Source organism: Saccopteryx bilineata, chromosome X (genome assembly GCF_036850765.1).
Source record: "Saccopteryx bilineata isolate mSacBil1 chromosome X, mSacBil1_pri_phased_curated, whole genome shotgun sequence".
Taxonomy (NCBI): domain Eukaryota; kingdom Metazoa; phylum Chordata; class Mammalia; order Chiroptera; family Emballonuridae; genus Saccopteryx; species Saccopteryx bilineata.
Window position 1 is genome coordinate 100,089,389 of NC_089502.1, and position 22,762 is coordinate 100,112,150.

Here is a 22,762-nt window from a genome sequence, read left to right on the forward strand (position 1 = left end):
CTTCTCTTGTGTGCCTGGACTGGGGATCCAACCCGCAACCTTGCTGTTTCAGGGTGATGCTCTTAACCAACTGAGCTTGTCTGGGGTGCAGAGGTTGCTGGTTCGATTCCCGGGTCTGGGCACATACAGGTGTAGCTCCAAGTTACTATCTTTCTCCTGCCTCTCTTTCTCAAAGAAGAAAAAAAGAAAAAAGGAGGCGAGGTCACTGTGGGGTGTGGAGAGCTGAATCAGGCAAAAAAGACAGGGCTTGGATTTGTGATTATGTTAGTGTCTACCAACATGCCCAATCAACTCTTGGCGTAGCTGGTTATAAAAAGATAATCTTCCAGTAAGTTCAATTTCTCCTATGGTTATTCATTCGTAATGGTGCCAAGTCCTGGTGAAGGCTGAGGATGACAATCAGGGGCATTCTTGCAAAGGCTTGGAGATGGGCAGAGAAGATCCAGTAACTGGACAGTAGAGTCTTTTTTGCTTCCTTCAATCTCACACTAGTGCTCAGTCTAAGTCTTCAGGGATTCTGAAAATTCAGAGCTGGGGGCAATGGGGAATTACGGAGTGTTAGGAAGAAGGGTAAATGCATTCACCAGAGGCATTCTGACACCCCCACCCGCACACACAACACACACACACAAGCCCAGACTGCCTACGCATCTTCCTCTCCTCTGGCTTTCTTACTGGCTCTTCACCTCCTCTTTCACACAACCTACAATGCTCCAGTTGGCTCCTCTCTTTCACCTCTCGCCTCCACGTCCCTCTACTACTCTGTTTCACTTACCTCTAGCTCTCCCATTGGCTATCTGCCAACTCTTTTCCTTGCTACCGCCTTCATCGCTCACTCTCATTGGCTCTACCCCTCCAGTCCCGCCCCCGAAGCATACACACTGTCTCTCAGTTTCCTTCTTGCATCTATATTGGCTAGATCCACCCTGGTACCGCCCCTTGAAGGCTACGTGCACGCTCACAAGACTCCCCATTGACTCGCTGAAGCTATTATCTTCACCCTTTCTCTACGCCACCAGCGCGCGGCTCCCCATTGGCTGTTCACTGTCTCTAGCTTCCATCCCACTACCTACCTACGCAACCCTGGGATCTTCTACTTTTCGGGCCTCTGTTCGCTGCCTGCTACCCCCATCGCTTGTACACATTTCATTTTCCCCGCCGCCCAGATGTCAATATTGCTCATCTATACTTCCCCATTAGTGTTTCTACTCTCCATCTCAGCGCCTACACCACCCCATTCAAGCCTCCCCATTGATTCACTGATCATTCTGCCTCCTACACCACCCACTCTCGGGCATCCCTATTGGTTGCGTGCTTCTCCTGCCGCCTACGTCACCCACGCGCGGCTTCCTATTGGCTGTCTGATACACCTGTCTTCATCTCACCGCCTACGGCCCCGTGAGCCGGAGCCCACCGTGTGTGAGCTTTCCCATTGGCTGCCCGCCCCTTCAGGCCCTGCCCTCGCTGGTCCCGCCGCCGGTGCCGTCGGTGCCGCCGCCGCCGCCGATATGGCGCGTACGGCCCCTGTGGAGCCCCCGCTGCGGCCTCCTGCGCCTCCCTCGCCGGCCGCGGGCGAGCCCCGCACCTCTGTCGAGGCAGCGGCGGCCCCGCGGAGGGTGCTGTTCGCCGACGAGGCCCTGGGGCTGCCGCTGGCGCAGCTGCGCCGCTACCGGCCATGGGGTGGGCCCGGGGCGGGCAAGATGGCGGCGGTGGCCGGGCAAGATGGCGACGGCGGCGGGGCTGATGAGGACGACGATGGCGAGGATGGGGATGAAGGGGAGGAGGAAGAGGAAGCTTGCCTTGAGCCCTCACCGCTGTGCCCCGTCCCCGCTGGCGGGGGTTTTTACTTGGTGCCCACATTTTCTCTGCCGCCTGCACCGGGCCGTCTGGAGCGCTTGGGGCGCGTCATGGTGGAGCTGGAGGCGCTGCTGCCGCCTCCCGGAGCGGTCCCTGGGGGTGCCGGGGTGTGGGTGCCTGGGGGGCGCCCGCCGGTGCTGCGCGGGTTGGTGCGCGTGCTGAACCGCTCTTTCGAGAAGGCGGTGCACGTGCGGGCCTCACACGACGGCTGGGCTTCCTTCTGCGACCACCCAGCGCGCTATGTCCCGCGCAACCCGCCGGGGGCAGGAGCGGGAGGACCAGGAACAAGAGATCCCATCCTGGATCCAGGCCTTGGCCTGGTCTCTGGCCAGGTGTCCTCCTCGCCCGACGACGGCGGCCGCACCGACCGCTTTGCCTTCCAGCTGCCCTTTGCTGAGGGCGCGGGCGATGGGGCGCGCCTGGACTTCGTGGTGCGCTATGAGACCCCCGAGGGCACTTTCTGGGCCAACAACAACGGCCGCAACTACACAGTCCTGCTCCGGATCGCTCCCGCTCCCACACCCACTGATGCTGAAGGGCTGCCCCAGCAGCAGCAGGTGCCGCAGCTGGAGCCACAGCCTGAGTCCCAGGGTCCCGTGGAGGCTGAGGCCAGGCAGCTGAAGAGCTGCATGAAGCCGGTGAGGCGCAGGTAATGTCTGCCAGCGCCACCTCCGCCAAGGCAGGGCTGTGTCTAGGATGGAGGACAAGCATCCTGATCCAGGAACCCTTCAGGCCTCCTCTCCAGGACAGAAAAGAGGGTGCATTCAGTCAGTTAGTCAAAGAGTAATGGAGGCCAAATATTACTGGGATTTTGTTCACTTATTGAATTCCACTGTAAAGCCCTGGACAAGACAGACATCTTTCCTGCCCTCAAGGATCATATAGGCTTCAATGGGAGACAGCTGGAAAAAACAAGTAGATAAGAGACAGGGATAAGGTTAGCTGCTGAGAGGAAAGTAAAATTGAGTAAAGGGAGAAAGTTTGGGAGGGAATAGCTGTTTTAGAGAGGGTGTTCAGGGAGGGCCTTTGAGAATCAGCCCAGGATGATGATAAGAATTGTGCACAAAGATGGAGGGAGAGAGTCTGTAGAAAAGGAAGTGGAGGATTTTTTGAGAATGTGCCACTTAAACTGAGCCCTGAATGATAGAGAGGAGCAGTTATGCACACATGGGAGCAAAGATGTTCTAGGCAGCAAGTGCAAAGGTCCTGAGGTGGGAATGCACTTGGTGTGAATGATAGGCAGTGTGATGGAGTGGAGAGAACTGCAGTGACATGGTAGAGTGGACCAGGGGCCTTTCCATTTGGGAGGCAGGGAATCTGATCCCCATTCGACAGAGCAGGAAACCAGATATCCAGAGAGAAACTTGTTTAGGAAGTGATGGCACCTGGCCTTTCTGTTTTGGCCATGACTAACCTTGAAGCCTGTGCACTCTCTTTACTGTTATGCTCTAATCCAGTCTGAGACCTCCTGCGGAGGTGAGTGGCTGAGTCCATGCTCTCTCAGAGAAGCATTGGCTCTGGAAGAGCCAGAATCAGATGGGCCTGGACTTGATGCTTTTGTCCTTTGTTCTTGCCATACTAACTGTGACTATTCAGGGCCTGGGAGAAAGAACCAGTTAACCCCAGGAAGCCCTGAAACAAGATTCTCCTAGGTTTTCTCTGAGTTCTGTTTTTTTTTTTTAAGAGGGAGAGAAACATCGATTTGTTGTTCCACTTACTTATGCATTCATTGGTTGATTCTTGTATGTGCCTGACCAGGACTGAATAGGCAACCTGGCATATTGGAACAACATACTAACCAACTGAGCTATCTGGCTAGGGCAAGCTCTGAGTTCTTCAAGGGTGGCAGATAGGCTTAATTTGGGGGGGATCACTTTAGTCTAGCCTGGGATAAGTAGATTCTCCATGCACACATGGGAAATCTATACATTTCCCTGGTGGAGAGAAGAATGGGAATGGGAAAGTGCTTTTTGGACCTTGTATATATTGCTGCACCAAGATATTTGTGGTCCTGGCAAGTCCTTAAGTTATGAGTGGTTCAGAACGGTTTAGCTCAGTTGGTGGGCAGATGTGCCTGGGTACTTAAGCAAGGAGGGAAGCACCCACTTACTGATCCTGTGAGCCCCATAGTAACCTGAGCCTTAGTCTAAGGGGTACAGGCAGCATGGCTTTCCTTGCAGTGTTAATGTGGATTCTAGCATCGGTGCCTGAGTTCAAATCCCAGATGTGCCATCTACATTGGCCTTGTAACCTTGGCCGGCTGCATTGTGCCTCAGTACTCTCATCTGTAAAACATACAATTATAATACCTACTTCACAGGAGACAAGTAAAAAGCACTCAGAACTTAGCCTGGCTCACAGTAGTGCCATATAGGTGTTAGCTAGTATTAGTACTTAGGGAATCACACATACAGTTTCTTGGATTCTTTTCCCAAACTCTGCTCTGCCTATCACCAGCTGTGTGGCCTTGCCTCAATGTTCTCATCTGCTAAAGGGGAATGACGGTTACTTTGTGTGGTTGGATTGGACACAGCAAACATGGGCAAGGTAACTGAAGCATGGTGGTAGCTGCAAAAGATAACAGTGGCTGGCATGTACTGATATTGGTGCTAAGAGCTTTGAGTCCGTTCTGTCCTGAGTCCTGCTATGCATGCTGTGTGCTTTTGGTGCTATTATTGTGCTCATTTAATAGAGGGGGGAAAGGTAGCTCAGAGAGGTAAGCCAGCTCATTCAACTTCATTCAGCTAGTAAGTGATAGGACCAGGGAGGAGATGCTAGGGGCATTTTTTTTAAATAGCCCCTCTTGAAGGCCTGATAGGATTCAGGACAAATTCTGCCTTTTGCTCCTGGTGTTCCCAGCATGTTATACTTTGCTCTTTCTTTTTCTTTCTTTTTTTTTTTTATTGATGAATTGCTGCTTTAAGTGTACTGATCTTAATTGTAGGGCTCAGTGGATTTTTACATATCGATGTCCTTGTGTAATCATCACCCAGAGCCAAGATACTGAGCTGTTCCAGTTTCTCAGACTCACCTTTTCCTAAGTCGTCATCCCAGCGGCTGTTGTGGGAGACCAGTCTGTAAGACGCAACAGTTTGGGTAACGGAGTTTGGTCATGTAGAGTGTGAAAGCAAGGGAACAGAAGTCAAAAGCTTGCAGGGCCAAGGTGGGTGGAGAGGGTGTTTTTCTTTTAAAATACATGGGTGGTTTTAAGGAGAAATGAAGCAGCCCGTTTAGACAATTGTTTTGGTATCTGGCCCCAGGTCTGTGGTTCCTAACATGACTTATGATATTATTTTAAGTGGGCAGATGGCTTTTTGATAGCTTCTTTATCTTTTGATCTCAGCTCTTGCAAAGGGACGGTTGGTGCTCATTGCAAGATCAGCGATAAGATTTTCTTTGTAGGTTGGTGGCTTTCTTGGCGAGTACATTTCAACTTATTATTGTTTGAAAATCTGTGTGCTGCGGATGACTTGGAGCACCGTTAAAGAACAATTACCTCCTGAGACCCAGCCTTCTTGGGAAATGGTGGAGGATCTTAGGAGATAGCCTTAACCTGCTGGAGCCCTGTTGTAGAGATCTTCCCATTCACAAAGTGTTGGCTGCAGGCATATCGTGCACTGGGTGCAGCCACATCAGGTAGAAGCATGGGAGAAGTCAAAAGTAGCCATTGGGATACAGCTCAGAAACCAAAATGGCTGCATCCCCTGAGTTGCTAGACCAGGCATCATCCCTTAGGTTTAGAGATGATCCGTCAGCAAGCATTTATTGAGGGCCTACTATGTGCTGGGCACAGTGCTAGGTTCAAACGGGAAAAGATACAAACTGCTACTGAGGTGTCAGAGGGCTTGTGGTAGATCTGGGTGGAAAGTGACAGGTACAGAGGGCTTGTCATTTGAGACCTGGCAGAGGTCTAGGCACTTGGCTATTTGCATACCAAGTGTCATCTAATCCTCTTAGTATTCCTGGTGAGAGACTGTTTTATCCCTTTTTCCTGGCTGAGTAAACTGAGATTCCCAGAGTTCAAAGTCCCAGGGCTGGTGTGGGAGGAGCCCTTGTGGTCTGCCTTGGTTTAACATCTTTAGGAGGTGTCCTGACTCTCTTAAAAACAAAGACCAAGAAAGCCTCAGCATGGACGTCATGTACCCCCTGCCCTCTCCCCAAATCTGGCCTCCATGGCTACTAGCCTCACTTCATACCATCCTCTGCCTTCTTAGCTCCGATCACCATGGTCTTTCCAAGGTGCCTTGCCTCTTCCTGCCTCAGGGCCTTTGCCCTGCTGTTTCATCACTGGGAATGTTGGTCCTGTGCCCCTTGCATTCTCCTCGTTTTGATCCTTTAGTTCTAAAGAGTGCTTCCTCTGGGAAGTCTGTCCATTCCAATCTCTTCAGGCCCTGGTCTTTACATAGTGCCCATCAGTCAAGCAGGTAAACCCCGTTAGAGAATGCCATGTAGTAGAGCAGAGGAGTATCATCACAAATTCAGGATCATTTTCCCCTCTGCCTGGCAGTCCTATTTTTCTGATCCATTCTTGTCTCCCTGATGTGATTCTTTCAAATGTTCTTTACCTCCTGACTTCACTTTCTGCTTCAAAAAACCAAACAAGCCATAAGAATGGAATTCCCCATGACTTGCAGCCCTCATCCTGCACACTGATTTCTCTGTTCGTGTTACAGGGGAGGAGGGGTCCTTCCTTCCCTCAGGCCATGTCCTCCACTCATACTCTGGGTTCCATTTTCTGTCATTTTCTCCAGAACTGGACATAATCGGTTTCCCTTTTTCTCCCTGTAGCTTTTTCTTTGCTCTCCTCACCTGATCCTATATCAGCCTTTATACATGCCAGCTACTGTCTTAAAAATCTGTCCTTTGATCCCACCTCTGTTCACGCTGCTCCTGGCCAGCACCTAATCATCCTTCCTTCATTGCTGCCCCTGCTCTAAAGAGTTGCTTACACTTGCTTTGGCCCACTACATCTGTCAGATTCCATAGGTGGGGTTTTGGTTTTCTTCTTGAAGCGATTGAGCACTTCTACTTAAAACGCGTTCTTCGCTTGCCTTGGGACCGCACTCTGCTGCTTTCCCTTCTAACTCCCCGGCCCTTGTTTTTCTCCTTGTCCCTCCTCCCCTTTTTGCCCTCATATATTCAAACTCGGTGTCTCCATTTAGATGGTGTCCCAAAGATGCCTCAAACTCCTCACTCTCCACGCAGTGTTCTGAGCAGCTTCTCAATCCCCTTCCCCTCCCTTGTTTTCCTTGTAAGCATCCTAAGCTCTGACCTGTAGTCTGGCCCAGGGTCCCTTTGTTCTAGGACTTCTTTCCTTTTCTGAAGGCACTGACCTCAGTTTGTAGTTAGACCTTTATTAGGGGATTATTGGATGACCTTCTCTGCCCTGCTAGACTGTAAACTCCATGAGGGGTAGGGACATGGTCCACTTTTATTCACCTCTGTATTCCTTCAGGGCCTGCCATGGTGCCTGGCACTTAACAGGTGCTCAATAAATGTTTGTTGAAAGAATGAGTGTGAGTATTTTTTTTTGATGCCTTCCTTTACAGTAAATTATAAGCTTCCTAGTCGGGTTTGCTTACCATTGTGTCTCCAGGATCTGTCACTGGGCGGATGCACAGTAAGGTCTCAATGACTTTTTAGGTGCATCTGTAGCTGAATGGATGGAAACCCAACCTATTACCGAGTTGGCAGCCTTAGGGGAAACCAGAACAATCAAAGTTGAAACTGGATGGGCTAGGGGTCATCTTGGTTGTCTGGAGAGTGAAGACTTAATGTGAAAGCAATCCTTTTTTATTCCACAGAAAACTGGTAAGGTATCATAGTTAGGGACATGGGCCTGAGGCTACATGCTACAAAAGTGGCAGACCTGGGATTTGTGCTGGGGACGTCCTGCTCTAGTGCCCCAGTTTTTAACTGCTGTATCAGGTTAGGTGACGTGTCTTACCAGCTGGGCAATGCTGGCCAAGTTACTTTTCCTTTTCAGAGCCTCAGTTTCCCTTGGTGGGAAAGTGGAGGAGATTACTGTCAAACACTTTACAGGCCGTTTCCCCATATTTCCTCACTCCAGCTCTCTGAGGTAGGTAATTCCATTCCCCCTTCACAGATGAAGAAACTGAGGCATAAAGACGTTCAGTAACTTGCTCCAGGTCACACAGCTGGTATGTGGCAGAGCTGGGTTGATTCAAAATTACATGTCCTGCCCCTTTGTTGAGATGTTAAATCAATTTATTGGACTCCAACAAACACATAGCATAGGAAATAATCAGTGCATCACAACATAATAATAAAGGTAAGTGTTGTCTCTCAATTACAGGTATGCATTTATATGTACACATGCATGGGGTGTGCTGGATTATGATGTACAATGTATTTCTTACTGCGGGCCACTGCCAAATGAATGAAGTTACTGCTCTAAAAGAAGCTGATAGCACAAGAAACTCTTACCTCCACCCTGTTGGATTGCCCCGAAATCACAGCGTCGACACTGAGAGACTAGCTAGGAGAGACAGGGCAGTGCTCCCATAACTTGGCTTTCACAGCCTCTTTCCAACCCTGTGTTTTTCAGAAAGCAGATGGCTCAGGGTAACCGGGATTCTGAGTATCACAGGGCAGGTTTCTGAATTCTGAAGCCACCTGTCTCCACCCTCCTCAGTAGCCTTCTCTTTAGGTTGACTACACGAGAGCTGGGCGCCTGCTGAGCTCTCCTTTGGGTTTCAGTGCATGATCTGCTTCGGGGTGGCCAAGTTCTTTGGAAACATAAGTGTTGTGAGGGCTCACGGAGGACTTGGGTGGTGGTGATGGCAGTGATGACTGAAAGTCTGCTTTGCTCTTTCCTGTGGGGGTTGTAAGCCTTTATCTGCTTGCTCACTCTGAAGATTTACTTTTTCATTTTGTCTTGGCTGGCCGAGGCTGGGATGATGGCACTTCTTTCTGAAATCTAACCCCCCTGGTTTCTCGGTGCCATATGAGGTCAGCGGCCATTGAGTTTCCTGGGGATGGTGAGAATTTTCATGCCCAGGAGACTGGTGTGCAGGCCCCTTCTAGGCTGCACTGTTGACTAGTTCTTGCCAGCAAACAAAGGATGCATGTCCAAGATGTCCCTAGGCCTGTGTGTTCCAGCCCACTGTTGCTCATTGCCCCTGAGGAGATAACCATGTGGCATTTGTGGGGCTGGTGCCAAAAAAGCAGGTTTCCTTCTCGAAAATTAGCACACTGGAGGTACAGTTTTGTTCTTAATCTCTTTTCTCTCCATTTTTCTAAGAACACCTCTTCTCTGTTACTGATCAGTGAGTCAGTCTACATTCGTACTCCATTTGTCTTATCATCCTTTAGATTGAAGTCATAGCTGCCCTCAAATGTTTACTATAAAAGACAGTTCAAGGATATTTAGGTTTTCCTTTTATTTATTTAGTTTTTAAACTTAACAGTCTTTTTTTTTTTTAATTTTAGTGGAGAGGGAGAGGGACAGACAGGGACGGACAGGCAGGAAAGGAGAGAGATGAGAAGCATCAATTCTTCATTGCAGCAACCTAGTTGTTCATTGATTGCTTTCTCATATGTGCCTTGACTGGGGGACTATAGCAGAGTGATCAAACCAGTGACATTGGGCTTCATGCCAGCCAGCCACCTTTGTGCTCAAGCCAGTGACCATGGAGTCATGTCTATGATATCACGCTCAAGCCAGCGATCCTACGCTCAAGCTGGGACCTCAGCATTTTGAACCTGGGTCCACTGCATTTCAGGCCAATACTCTTCACTGCACCACCGCCTGTAAGTTACAGAAACACTGTCTTCAAAATGGAGCCCTCTTTGGGTGTTATCAGTTTGGCGTGTAGTTAGTGAAGGTCGAGACACTGCTCCTTGAGCCTCAGTTTGGATCTTGGGGCTGGCTGAATTGCTTGACCAGATTTTTGCCCCTCTTCTTACACTCTGTCTATGGAGCTCCTTGTCTGGGGGCTGAAGGATTTGTTTTGTATTTTTTTCTCCTTCATCTGAACTGGAGTTCTTTTCCTGCTGATTGGCTGTGTCTTGAATCTTCCTGTTCCCCGCTCCGCCCTTCTCTCTCACATACATCTAGGACTCTGGAGTGGCTTTTAGAAGCCTGGTGGTTTTGTACGTCAGCTCTGGGCCAAATGGCAGGGGACAGCTTGACTAGTCCTGCCCCTGGAAGTGAGTCCGTCTGTTTGTGTGTCTTTTAAAAAATGTTTTTTATTGATTTTACAGAGAAAGGGGATGGGGGAGTGAGAAATACCAACTTCTAGTTGCTTTATTTTAGTTGTTCATTGCTTGTCATTTGTGCCTTGACCTGACAAGCCCAGGGTTTTGAACTTGTGAGTTCAATGTTCCAGGTTGATGCTCTACTGCCTCACCACATGTCAGATGTTTGTGGATCTTCTTGAAGAGGCTTGCTTTGGAAGATGCTAGGAAGATGACATTTTCCTTAATGAAGGACTATACTAGCAAAATAAGTATAAGTCATGTCGGGTCACAAATCCAAAGATCTGGATTTTAGAACCACTGAGGGGACTGGTGCAGGACCAAGCTGATATGTTTTTGCTCCAAAGTCCCCTTTCTTATCCATGACAGGCAGGGATTGATAAGCCCACAGGCAGTGGGCTTCTGGCATCACCCACTCCAGGCCCTGTAGTAGTCTCAGCCAAAGATCTCTGGTGGGACACATGAGCCCTAGTTCATGGAGAAAGACAGTTCCTTCCGGAGTTTCCAAACTCTGCACCCATGTGTATAGTTCAAGTTTCTTCACCGAGGGTGCTAATAAAAAGTAGTTCTTGCAGCCACTTATGTGTTGGGTAGTTTCCTAGCTACATGTCCCATGAAGGCAGGAAAGCTGGGAATGAAAATGTGGGCAAAAAGTCTAAAGAAAAGCCTGAATAAAGAAGAAGGTAGGGATCTTGTCTGTTATTGCTGCTTCCCTCAATCTACTCCTGGACAGGATTGGAGATAGGGTTGGGGTAAAACCCGTCTCCCCATCCAGGTAGCAGCAGTTTGTTGGTTGAGAGCAGATTTAGGAGCTGGAAGGCCAGCCTAGGTTTTGATCCTCACTGCTGACCTTCAACCATTTACTGAGCTTCCATTTTATCAGCTGTAGGATGGTAGTAATACTGCTTACTTCAGAGGATTAAAAGTACCTATCTCATAGGGTTCCAGTGAGGATTTAATTAATAGTATATGTGCAACATTTATCACAGTGCCTAACACCATAGTAACTACTGTATTTGGGTCAGCTAGTGCTATTCTGTTTTTGTAAAGGTAATTCATTACGTGTTTTCAAAAAATTACAACCATTTTCAGAAATGTCAACATCATCAAGTTACCGCTAGGAAGCGAAAGGTCTGAGCAATTGCCTCAGCTCTTGTCAGATCTCTGCACATGTTTTAGCTAATGCTTCCCTCACTGCCCTAATCTGCAGACATTTGATACTCATTTGTGAGAATGAGAATAGTGATTTCCCCATGATCCATGTGACCCCACCCCTTGGCAAGGACTGGATAAAATACACCTGGCTTATGCCACTCAGCTCTTAGGAAGGAGGACCAAGATGAACAATTATCTGCGGTTGATTCAGCCCCTGCTCTGTTCCGGGTCCTGGTGTCTGGCTTGATGTCCTCATTTATCTTGAATGCCCTGTGCTTGGTGTGCACATCCTGAATCCCCTGTGCTCTTTTAAGGTGAGGGGGTGAGGCTCAGGGTGGTTAGGTGCCTTGCTAGGCTGATGTGGGGATGGGCGCAGGGTTGACAGTGGGACTCAGGCCTCTGTTGCCCCAGGTGACTTCATTTTCTGCTGTCTTCTTTCCCATTCCCTAGTCACTTTCTCCCTTTTGCAGCTTCCTGTGCCACACAGTCCTCACCTGCCCTTTCTTGGAAAAGATGGGTTCCTCCATAGCCAGGAAGATATCCTAAAGAAATGATCTGAGTTGTTCATAAAACGATACCCAACCATTTCCTCTTAAGCCTGCTTTGTGAGAGTAAAATGGAGGAAGCAACCTAGCTCCTCAATAGGATGGGACTGTTTACGTACCTTATGGTGAGCCCATGTGATAGGAGTAGTAAGCAGCTATTTCAAATGTACACAGAGGTGTATAATGGCACTTCCTATTGTTAAATGGACAAAGTCAGCTGTGAAATTGTATCTGCAGAATCCAAGTGCTTTCATAGAGTATCTGGAATGAAATTTTCGAAAATGATAATGGTGACTGCCTCTGCCTAATATGTCACTATTTATTGTATTTTGTAAATGTTTTATGAGTCTGTAGGACTGTTATAGTCAGGGAATAGAAGGAGGCAACAGAAGAGAAAACAGCAGCTATCAGGTGAGGGTGGGCCATCGCAGAGGCTTACAAGTTGCTGGTAGATCAGATCTCAGGGGATCAGATCCATGTGCTCTCTCCTCTCCCCCACAGGCCTAATGAGGAAGACCTGAGGATGAAGGGCACTGATGATAACACTCCTGCTGTGGGTAAGCAATTGGCAGGTGATAGGAGTTTCACCTTATATTTACCATTTCTTTCTTCCTCCTCCTTTCCTTTCTATACAAGTGAAGAGGCACCTCTGCCTTAGATTGTCACAGAAAGCTTCCAAGGAAAAACTGCCTATTGGTTAGAACAGAATTTTTTAAAAATTAAAATAATATATTGATTGATTTGAGAGAAACATCGATCCACTCCTGCATGTGCTCTGACTGGGGATCGAACCGGGAACCACTGCACATAGGGAAGGTGCTCTAATGGAGCCATCCCGCCAGGGCTTAAATATATTTTTTTTAATTGGTTGGGGGGGGGGGAGAGAAGCATTCATTTTGTTGTCACACTTTGTTGTGCATTCATTGGTTGCTTCCTGTATGTGCCCTGACTGGAGATCAAACCCATAACCTTGATGTTTTGGGATGATGCTCTGGACAGGGTATAGAACAGATTTTCTTTTAACTTTTAAAATACTTCATTCAGGCCCTGGCCGGTTGGCTCAGTGGTAGAGCGTCGGCCTGGCATGTGGAAGTCCCAGATTCCCGGCCAGGGTACACAGGAGAGGCGCCCATTTGCTTCTCCACCCCTCCCCCTCTCCTTCCTCTCTGTCTCTCTCTTACCCTCCCACAGCCAAGGCTCCATTGGAGCAAAAGATGGCCGGGCGCTGGGTATGGCTCCTTGGCCTCTGCCCCAGGCACTAGAGTGGCTCTGGTTGTGACAGAGCGACGCCCCGGAGGGGCAGAGCATCGCCCCCTGGTGGGCAGAGCATCGCCCCCTGGTGGGTGTGCCGAGTGGATCCCGGTCGGGCACATGCGGGAGTCTGTCTGACTGCCTCCCCATTTCCAACTTCAGAAAAATACAAAAAAAAAAATAAAATACTTCATTCATTTAAGAGAGGTGGGAGGAGGGAGAGAGAGAGAGAGAGAGAGAGAGAGAGAGAGAAGAGGAGAGGAGCAGGAAGCATTAACTCCCATATGTGCCTTGACCTGGCAAGCCCAGAGTTTTGAACTAGTGACCTCAGCATTCCAGGTCAATGCTTTATCCACTGTGCCAACACAGGTTGGGCTCTTTATTCTTTTTAAAAAATTATTTTTAATTGTATTGACATGGTTTCAAGTGTCCCACTCAATATTACCCCGCAACCCCTCTAGAACAGATTTTCTTAACCAAAACCAGGCCTGTATGTACACCTGCCTCACTCCCAACACTACCCTTCTCTCCCACAGAGTGTCTTGATGTCCAGGAGTCAGTGGGTCCCTTGGTGGCCCCCACCCCTCTCCGTCCGTGGCCACAGATGACACTTCAGGTAAACAGGCTCCGGAAGCCTCTGGATTGATGGCCCAATGGGAGGCTGGGTGATGGGGGCTGACTTGCTCTGGGTCCATCCTAGGTTGGAGGGAGATTCCCCCAAATCAGTACCTGATGCTGGAGGAGTAGAATGCAGTTATTTATCTGAGCTTATCTTAATCTCATTCATTAACTTAGCTAATATTTACTGAATGCTTGCACTGTGCAAAGCACACTTAGGGAGAGAAAGAAGAGAGAAAGAAGTGGGGAGGACAAATTTGCTACTTTATATTTTAATTTTAAAAATTTTTTTGCGGGAGAGGGAGAGAAGAGAGGGAGGGGGAAAGATGAGAAGCATCAACTCCTAGTTGCAACACTTTGGTTGTTCATTAATTGTTTCTGCTATGTGCCTTGACCAGGGTGGTGGGAGGGGGGGGGGCTCTAGCTGAGTCAGTGACCCCTTGCTCAAGCCAGTGACCATGGGATCATGTTGTTGTTCCACGCTCAAGCCAGAGACCCCGTGCTCAGGCTGGTGAGCCTGCTCTCAAGCTGGAGACCTCAGGGTTTTTGAACCTGGGACCTCAGCGTCCGAGGTTGATGCTCTATCCACTGTGCACCATCAGTCAGATGCAACTTTAGATTTTAGAGTGGCTAGGGAAGGCCTTAGTGCAGGGGTGGGGAACCTATGGCTCGCGAGTCAGATGTGGCTCTTTTGATGGCTGCATCTGGCTTGCTGAAAAATCTTTAATAAAAAAAATAACGTTAAAAATATAAAACATTCTCATGTATTACAATCCATTCATTTCCTACCGCTCATGTTCATGGTTGCGGGCGGCTGGAGCCAATCACAGCTGTCCTCCGGGACAACACCAAATTTTTATTGGATAATGCATAACGTACACGGGTTGTTGTATGGCTCTCACAGAATTACATTTTAAAATATGAGGCATTCATGTCTCTCTCAGCCAAAAAGGTTCCCGACCCCTGCCTTAGTGGTAAATGAAATTTGAGCAAAGATCTGAAAAAGGTGAGAGAGTGAGCCACGTGGACAACTAGGGAAAGAACATCCCAGCCAAGTGCAAAGTCCTGGAGCAGGGCCATGACTAATGTGTGTGAGGAACAGCGTGGAGCAGTGAGTGAGGGGAGGAGATGACATTTGAGAGATGGTAGGGACAGACTGTACCGTGCCTGGTGGCCCATGGGAAAGACTCAGGCTTCTACTCTGACAAAGGAGCCGTGAGAGGGATGAGCTGAGAGCGGCCAAGATCTGACGTAAGATTTAGTAGGCTCCCTCTGGCTGTGAGGGAACTGAACTGTAGGGGTGGGGGCAGAGGCAGGGGGACTATGAGGAGGAGGCTACTACAGCAGTCCAGGTAGCAGTGCTGGTGCTGGCAGCAACGTAGAGAGATTCAGATGTTTGCTAATGTGTGTGTGTTAACTTTTTATTACAAAAACATTCAATTATAGGTAGAAGTAAAGAGACTAGTATAATGAACCGACATATGCCCATCACCCAGCTTTAACAAATTTCAACACATGCTTATTCCTATTTGTTCTTTTAAACATTTATTTATTTATTTATTTATTTATTTATTTATTTATTTATTTATTTTACAGAAAGAGAGAGTCAGAGGAATAGATAGGGACAGACAGACGGGAGCAGAGAGAGATGATGAGAAGCATCAATCATCAGTTTTTTATTGCAACATCTTAGTTGTTCATTGATTGCTTTCTCGTATGTGCCTTAACCATGGGCCTTCAGCAGACTGAGTAACCCCTTGCTTGAGCCAGCGACCTTGAGTCCAAGCTGATGAGCTTTTGCTCAAACCAGATGAGCCCTTGCTCAAGCTGGCGACCTCGGGGTCTCGAACCTGGGACTTCTGCATCCCAGTCCAACGCTCTATCCACTGCGTCACCACCTGGTCAGGTCATTCCTATTTGTTTATCCCCCATCCATCCCCTCTCTCATTCTCTATGGAATTATTTTGGGAAAAATCCAGACATAATCCTATCCATAAAGACTTCAGTTTGTATCTCATTAAATTAATAACTCTTAAAAAACACAGTGCCATCATCCCACTTTAGAAAATTAACAATAATTCCTTAGTATTATCAAATGTCTGGTCAGTGTTCAAATTTTCTTATCTCATAAGTATTTTAGGATCCAAACAAAGTCAACACATTGCATTTGGTTGATGGATTGATGTGTTGTTTTAAATTTTTAAATCTCCCTCACTTTTCTCATATTTTGTTCAAGAAACCTTATTTGTCCTGTAGAGTTTTCCACAGTCTGGATATGGCTGATTGCATCCGTGTGGAAACACATTTCTTACTCAATTTTTTATTAATTTATTAATTCTAATCCACTATTAATTTATTAGACTATTAATTTTATTACATTAATTTATTAGCTATACCCTATTATTATTAAATTAACTTAACTAGAATTGATTCTGTTTAATTCTCTTATTCCCACTTTGTTTATTAGCTGGAATTCTTCTCTACAGAAAAACTTTCCCACATCAACTGTCTGCCTACCTTGACAGTGTATATCTTGAAGGTATATAGTTTATATAGAAAAGCTGTATAAACACTCACTTTTCCCCTTTTTATTTATCAGTTTTCAGAAGAAATCAACTTCTTGAAACGTGACCAAATAAAGGATTTTTGGTTTTGGTATATCATTCTTAACTCATGAATTTTAAACATATTTGAGGAGTTTCAATCCATTATCCCTATTTTTTTGATGTTTAAATTAAACTGCCTCTGGCCAGTGGAAGCTTATTTAGATTGGCTCCAGAGTCCTTTTGACCCATACTCATCAGTCTTTGAGCATTTCTTCACCTTGTGCTATGGCAGTATGTCCCAGACTCATCTGGTATTTTACTCACCCCAAACCTAGAAACAGCCATTTATTCCTTTTAGTGGAGAATGGTATTTAGATATGGCACTAAGTTTGTTTTTTGCTACTAGATTTGCTACTGTTTCTTGGCCTTGACAAAAGACAGAGCTATGCCTGACCTGTGGTGGCACAGTGAATAAGGCGTCAGCCTGGAAACACTGAGGTCACTGGTTCAAAACCCTGCACTTGTCTGGTCAAGGCACATATGACAGTTGATGCTCCCTGCTGCTTCTCTCTCTCTCTCTCTCTCTCTCTCTCTCTCTCTCTCCTCTCTCTCTCTCTCTCTCTCTCTCTCTCTCTTTCTCTCTCTCTCTCATTCTGTCTCCTCTCTAAAAAAATGCATAAATTTAAAAAAAGACAGAGCTAGGAAATATATATATATATTTTAGAGAGACAGACAGGAAGGGAGAGATAGAGTGAGGAGAGAGATGAGAAGCACCAGCTCGTAGTTGTGTCACTTTAATTGTTCATTGATTGCTTCTCATATGTGCCTTGACCAGGGGGCTCCAGCTGGCGAGCCTGCACTCAAGCTGGCAACCTCAGAGTTTTGAACCTGGGTCCTTAAGCATCCCAGATTGATGATCTATCCACTGTGCCACCACCAGTCAGGCAGGGAATAATTTTTTTAAAAGAAAAATATACATAAATTTATATTGAAGTTCTGGATATGTTTTGGAGGCCAATCAACAGTATTTACTTATAATCATGAACCTCAGCTTTAACATTTGGAGAAAGCCCCCTTTTACTCTATCTAATTTTGTCATTTTAATATAGATGGCAGTCTTTGGAATTTAGAGAATTATATAGACGACTCTTTAAGGAGTTTTTATTTGGAAGCACCTATGGGGCTGGATATGGGCTGTTACCAGTTCTTACTGTCTGCTTGTTCCATCCCCTGCTCTACTTCATTTTCTTTCCTTTCTCTCCCAGGTTTCTGAAGTTACAGTGACTGGCAAACCATCAGAGGAAGGTGACGTCCCCAGAAGCAGCCTGCCTGCGGCTTTCACAGAGCTCCCCCAGACACCGACCATCAGGATCTACCCCTCCTCCTTTCTCTGTGGCCTGGGTGGCTCCCCCAGGGACCAGGCCTCGGGGCCTGATGCAAGTGAGGGGGCAGCTGGGCCTCTCCTGAATCCTAGTCAGCAACAGGTGGAGGCTGCGTGGGAAGTGTCGAGCGAGAACGGAAGGGGCCGAAAGGACCCCATGGTCGGGGCTATTATGGACGAGCCCCCTGGGGGTTTGGCGGTCATGAGTGGGTTGGAGGAGCTGCTTGGCGAGGACACCATTGACCAGGAGCTGGAGCAGCTCTACCTGTCCCACTTGAGCCGTTTGCGGGCCGCTGTGGCTGCAGGTGGGGCAGGAAGTGGTGGGGAGGGCTCCACAGATGGGGGGGTATCCCCCAGCCATCCCCTGGGCATACTCACGGACCGCGACCTGATCTTGAAGTGGCCTGGCCCTGAGCGGGCCCTGAACAGTGCCCTGGCGGAGGAGATCACACTGCACTATGCCCGGCTGGGGCGTGGTGTGGAGCTCATCAAGGACACTGAGGACCCTGATGAGGAGGGGGAGGGTGAAGAGGGGCTCTCCATGATACCCTCCAGCCCAGAAGGGGGCACCCCCAAGGAGTCGCCTCCGGAAATCCTCTCTGGGGTCCATTCTTTGGCAGCCACTATAGGAGATGTGTGGCTCCCATGGGCCGAGGGCTCAGGACGTGACAGCCCTGTGGTTTTAGGTAGAGAGGGTCAGTTCACTACAGCTCCAGAGAAGGAGACGTGCAAGGACACTGACTCTTTGCACACGAACAGGGTGATATCTGGGGTGACTGGGTTCCTGGGAGGGACAGAATCCCAGACGGAGTTTACTACTAAGTGGGCAGACAGCTTGATTCCTATATCTGGCAAGGAGCCAGCAGCCCCTGTCCTGCAGGGACCAAGCCTCACCCATCTTGATACCTCGGGGGCTGAAGTCTGTCCCAGCCTGGTTAGGCCCCATGTGATTTCAAAGGATGAAGAGTGTTCAGGCCTAAGCCTTGAGTCCACAAAGAGGTCTCCCACCCTAGCAGCCCCTGCAGAATGTGTGTGTGTTTTGCCTCCCCAACTCTGGGGGCCCTTGACCCAGACTCTGGGGGTCCTGGCTGGTCTGGTGGTGGTACCTGTGGCTCTGAACAGTGGTATGTCCCTCCTGGTGCTTGCACTGTGCCTCTCTCTGGCCTGGTTCTCATAGGAGCTGCTTGTGGGACCAGCAACAACGTGTCCCTCTCTCTGGGGTCTGGGGAGCAGCCCCTGCACCACCCCCAGAGTTCAGATGGGATGTGGACCTATACAGTGAGGGGCTCCTTTGCTTCTGAGAATACTCGACTGGAGAGAGGCCTCCCCATCCCTGAGCTCTCCCGACAGCACAGGGTTCCTGTGCAGGGAACAGTGGAGAGCAGCAGGGGACGGGTGGATAGTGGGAATGAGACCTTTCAGAATGGAACTGGGCATGTCTCCCCCCCCAACCCCGAGCCCGTATTTATTTTTGTATAATTCTCTGGACGAGGGAGAGTGGTCGTGAGCTGGTCTTGGGGCACAATTATCCAGAGATATATTTATTAACAGCCAACCTGTGCAACCTGCTGGAGCTTTATTTTTAATTTAATTTATATAGAGTACCTATTATTATATGCCACAATAGAGCTCTATGAGAAATGATGTGTCTTGCTGTGCAGTCTTCTCCTGTTTGGGAATGAGCGTGCAGGCTGGTCATATGGGAGGGCCACAGTGGGACGTGGGACTTGGGGTGTGGGACGTGGTCATGCCTGCTGCTCAATGTGTCCTCAATATGTCCTTGAGGATCTGTGTTGCTTTACCTTATTGTTGTGATACATGTGGTCTGGTGGTTTCTGGGGGGCAGGTCGTTTGGTCATTTCCACCTTCTGTCAGGGAGGGAAAAAGAGTAACAGCCACATGAGGGTTTGCTGTCACACATGTGGTTAAAGTGGTGGATGTGGTCAGCTGTGGATGTGGGGATATTGCTTGTGAATCAGCGCAAGACTTTGAAGTTACTTTAAAAAAATAAAAAAACTACCAACAAAAAAACAGCCTTAGACACCAGCACGGAGACCCTTCTGCCCAGAAGATTGGGAAGGCCACAGAAAGGACAGAGGCGTTAGTGTGCTGTGAAAAATTCATACCAGAGTTGCTGTCCACAGAAATTGCATTTCTAACAAAACAGGAAACCCAGAAGCACTGAAAGAAAGGATAGATATATTTACTACATGCAAAATAAAAACTCTGCATAGCAAAATGAACACTATATATTTATTTACTTTCCTTCACAGCAAAACTTTATACTAACTTTCTTCAGTTATTTTCCTCCAGGACTCCAGTGCTTTTCTGAAACATCTGCAATCAGATTTTTTGCTTAACCACTTCATAAAAAGTGCTGAGGTCACTGGTTGTTATCCCAATGGTCCAGTCTCATACCTCATCTTATTTGATCCATTGGTAGCATTTGACACAGTTGATCATCTCAAGCTTGAAATCCTTTCTTCACTTGATTTCCAAGACACCACACTCCCCCCCTTTTCCTCTTAGCTCACCTGCCACTCTTCTAGAACAGTTCTTGGCACATATAGGTGCTCAACCAACACCCACTGAATGAAATAACCGAAAGAGCAAACATGTATATGGGGAACTGGAGCGAGATGGCTGGAGAACTTAGTTGGTCACTCAGTGATTATAAGCTCACTTCCATTCCACAAGACACCTCTGCTCTCTGAAGACAGATGAAGGAGCTCCCAGTGTATGGGGGAGAGAGACAAAGAATTACAGTGGAGCGTGGTTAGAACAGTGATGGGGACAATGGGCTGTGGGACCCCCAGGATTGATGCTCAGCCTAGTGTGGGGACTCTAGAAGCTTTAGGGCACATGGTGCCTGAACTGGGTTTTTAAAAATGAGCAAGAATCTACCAGGTAATAAAGGGGAAGAGAGGGCAGTCCAGTCAGAGTGAGTAGCATCACAGAGGTCTGGAAGTGGAAAGCAGCTAGTGAAAACAAATTAGCCCACCCACATTTCATCTCTCTTTCAATGAGGGTATTCGGACTTTGTCAAATATCAAAATCTATTTGGATTTTGTTAGTGTCTGGATGTGTTGGTGTCCTTCCATTAATGTGGTAATCTGATCAGTGTTGAAAAGGCAACTTGATGCCAATCATGTTGAAAATGACATAAAATGGACAAATTACTACAAACATGTCTTGCCAAAATTGTCTCAAAAAAACCCGTGAAATCTTGAGTTGTCCTATTAAATATCAGAACCTGTAGCCTGTGTTTTTCCACACAGACACTCTGGGCCAGATGGTTTTGCTGGTGAAGTACTCGAGGAGCAAGTAATTCCAATTCTACAAGAGCAATTTCAGAGTGTAAAAAGGGACCATTCCTAATTCATTTTATGTGGCTGATATAACCTTGATACTAAAACCTGAGGAGTGAAAAGCATATTACAGAACAATCTCAAGAAAATAGATGTAGATATATATTTTTAAAGATTTTATTTACTGATTTAAGAGACAGAGAGAGAGAAAGGCAAGGGAGGAGGAGCAGGAAGCATCAACTCATAGTTGCTTCTCACATTCTCACATGTGCCTTGACTGGGCAGGCCCAGGGTTTTGAACCTGGTGACCTTAGCGTTCCACTATATTGACCACAGGTCAGGCAGATGCAGATATTTTAAACCAAGTGATAACCGCCTGTCATAGTCTGTTCAGACTGCTGTAACAAAATAGCACAGACTAGGTGGCTAATAAACAACAAATATTTCTTTCTTACACTTCTGAGGCTGGAAAGTCAAGATCAAGGTGCCTGCAGTTTTGGTATATTGTGAGGGTCAGTTTAGTGGTTCACATACAACTGTCTTACTATGTCCTCACAGAGTGTGGGTATGAGGTCAATCTCTGGAGCTGCGTTTATAAAGACACTAATCCTGTTCATGAGGGTTCCTCCCTCATGACCTGATCACCTCCCAAAGGCTTCACCTCTTAATACCATCACATTGGGGATTAGGTTTCAATGTACGAATTTTGAAGGGACAAAAGTATTCAGTCTATAGCACTGCCTAAGTCCAGTACAGATGCTTTTTGACATGAAGGATTACTTCCCAATAAATCATAAGTTGAAAGTATTGTAAGTTGAAAATGCATTTAACACACCTAACCTACCAAACATCATAGTTTGACCTAGCCTACCTTAAATGTGCCCAGAACACTTAATAACAGTTTGCAGTTGGACAATTATCTTGAGTTTCACCTCAAAAGTAATTGCCTTCCTTGTCTTTTCATCAGAAGCAGAAGACACAGATGGATGTTTGGTAGACATGATGGGATGTGAAAACATAAAACACGATATCCAAAAAATGACAACAAAAAACACTGTAGAGTATTGATTGTTTATTCTTGTGGTTTTGTAGCTGACTGGGAGCTTTGGCTTGCTGCTGATGCCTAGTATCACAGAAAGTATGGCACTGTATGTTGCTACCCTGCAGAAAAAAAAAATCAAAATTCAAAAAAGTACAGTTTCTATTGAATGTATATCGCTTTTGCATCGTTGTAAAGTAAAAAAAATTGTAAGTCGAACTATCATAAGCTGGGGAACGTGTGTATATTAAAAAAGTATATTATATGACCATATTGGATTTATTCCCAAACTGCACTGTGGTTTAACATTTGAACTCAATCAGCATAATTTGCCCCATTAGTTAATTAAACCAGAAAAACCACAATTATCTCAGTAGATGTAGAGAAAGGTTAGAAAAAATTTGACATCTGTTCATGATTTAAAGAAACTTAGCAAGTTAGTTGAATAAACCTTCCCAACGTAAAGGGTACCTACAAAGATCTACAATAAACTACATAATTAGAAGTGAAATTTTAAGAGCTTTGACATTTGGAATGTGGCAAGCATGCCTGCTGTCACCATTTCTATTGAGCATTGTACTGGAGGTCCTACAAGCACAATAAAGCAAGGAAAAGAAAATATATAAAGATTGGAAATGAAAAGAATTGTCATTATTTGTAGATGATACTGTTGTAGAAAATCCAAAATAATCCATGGATAAATTATTAGTGTTATTACAAATTTTAAAAGATTTTGATATAAAATCCATAATTAAAAATAGATTGCTTTTATTGCTAACAACAAAGAAAAGTTTTAATAAAGATACCATTTATGAACTACTTAGAAATTAACAAAAGGGAGC

The 22,762-nt window shown here is 46.8% G+C and overlaps 1 protein-coding gene across 2 annotated transcripts; it reads left to right on the forward strand.

Annotated features, from left to right (window-relative positions):
• Window positions 1–1,478: 1,478 nt before the first annotated feature.
• Window positions 1,479–19,782, forward strand: PPP1R3F (protein phosphatase 1 regulatory subunit 3F). Of its 2 annotated transcripts, none has more exons than XM_066249627.1 (4): window positions 1,479–2,506; window positions 12,279–12,334; window positions 13,565–13,644; window positions 17,458–19,781. In XM_066249627.1, exons 1-4 carry the CDS (start codon window positions 1,509–1,511, stop codon window positions 18,748–18,750), a joined length of 2,427 nt encoding a protein of 808 aa, XP_066105724.1. In that variant the 5' UTR covers window positions 1,479–1,508; the 3' UTR covers window positions 18,751–19,781. The 2 variants fall into 2 exon arrangements, with proteins under 2 accessions (XP_066105724.1, XP_066105725.1); XM_066249628.1 differs by lacking the exon at window positions 1,479–2,506 and adding an exon at window positions 11,456–11,546 and having other exon boundaries at window positions 17,458–19,782.
• The last annotated feature ends 2,980 nt before the right edge of the window (window positions 19,783–22,762 follow it).

Bases quoted from the DNA above. Each gene is read 5' to 3' on its own strand.
- PPP1R3F (XM_066249627.1), top strand. From the start codon at position 1,509: ATGGCGCGTACGGCCCCTGTGGAGCCCCCGCTGCGGCCTCCTGCGCCT. The intron at 12,335-13,564 runs GTAAGCAATTGG...TCTCTCCCACAG, and splicing joins TGATAACACTCCTGCTGTGG to AGTGTCTTGATGTCCAGGAG. The intron at 13,645-17,457 runs GTAAACAGGCTC...TTTCTCTCCCAG, and splicing joins GGCCACAGATGACACTTCAG to GTTTCTGAAGTTACAGTGAC.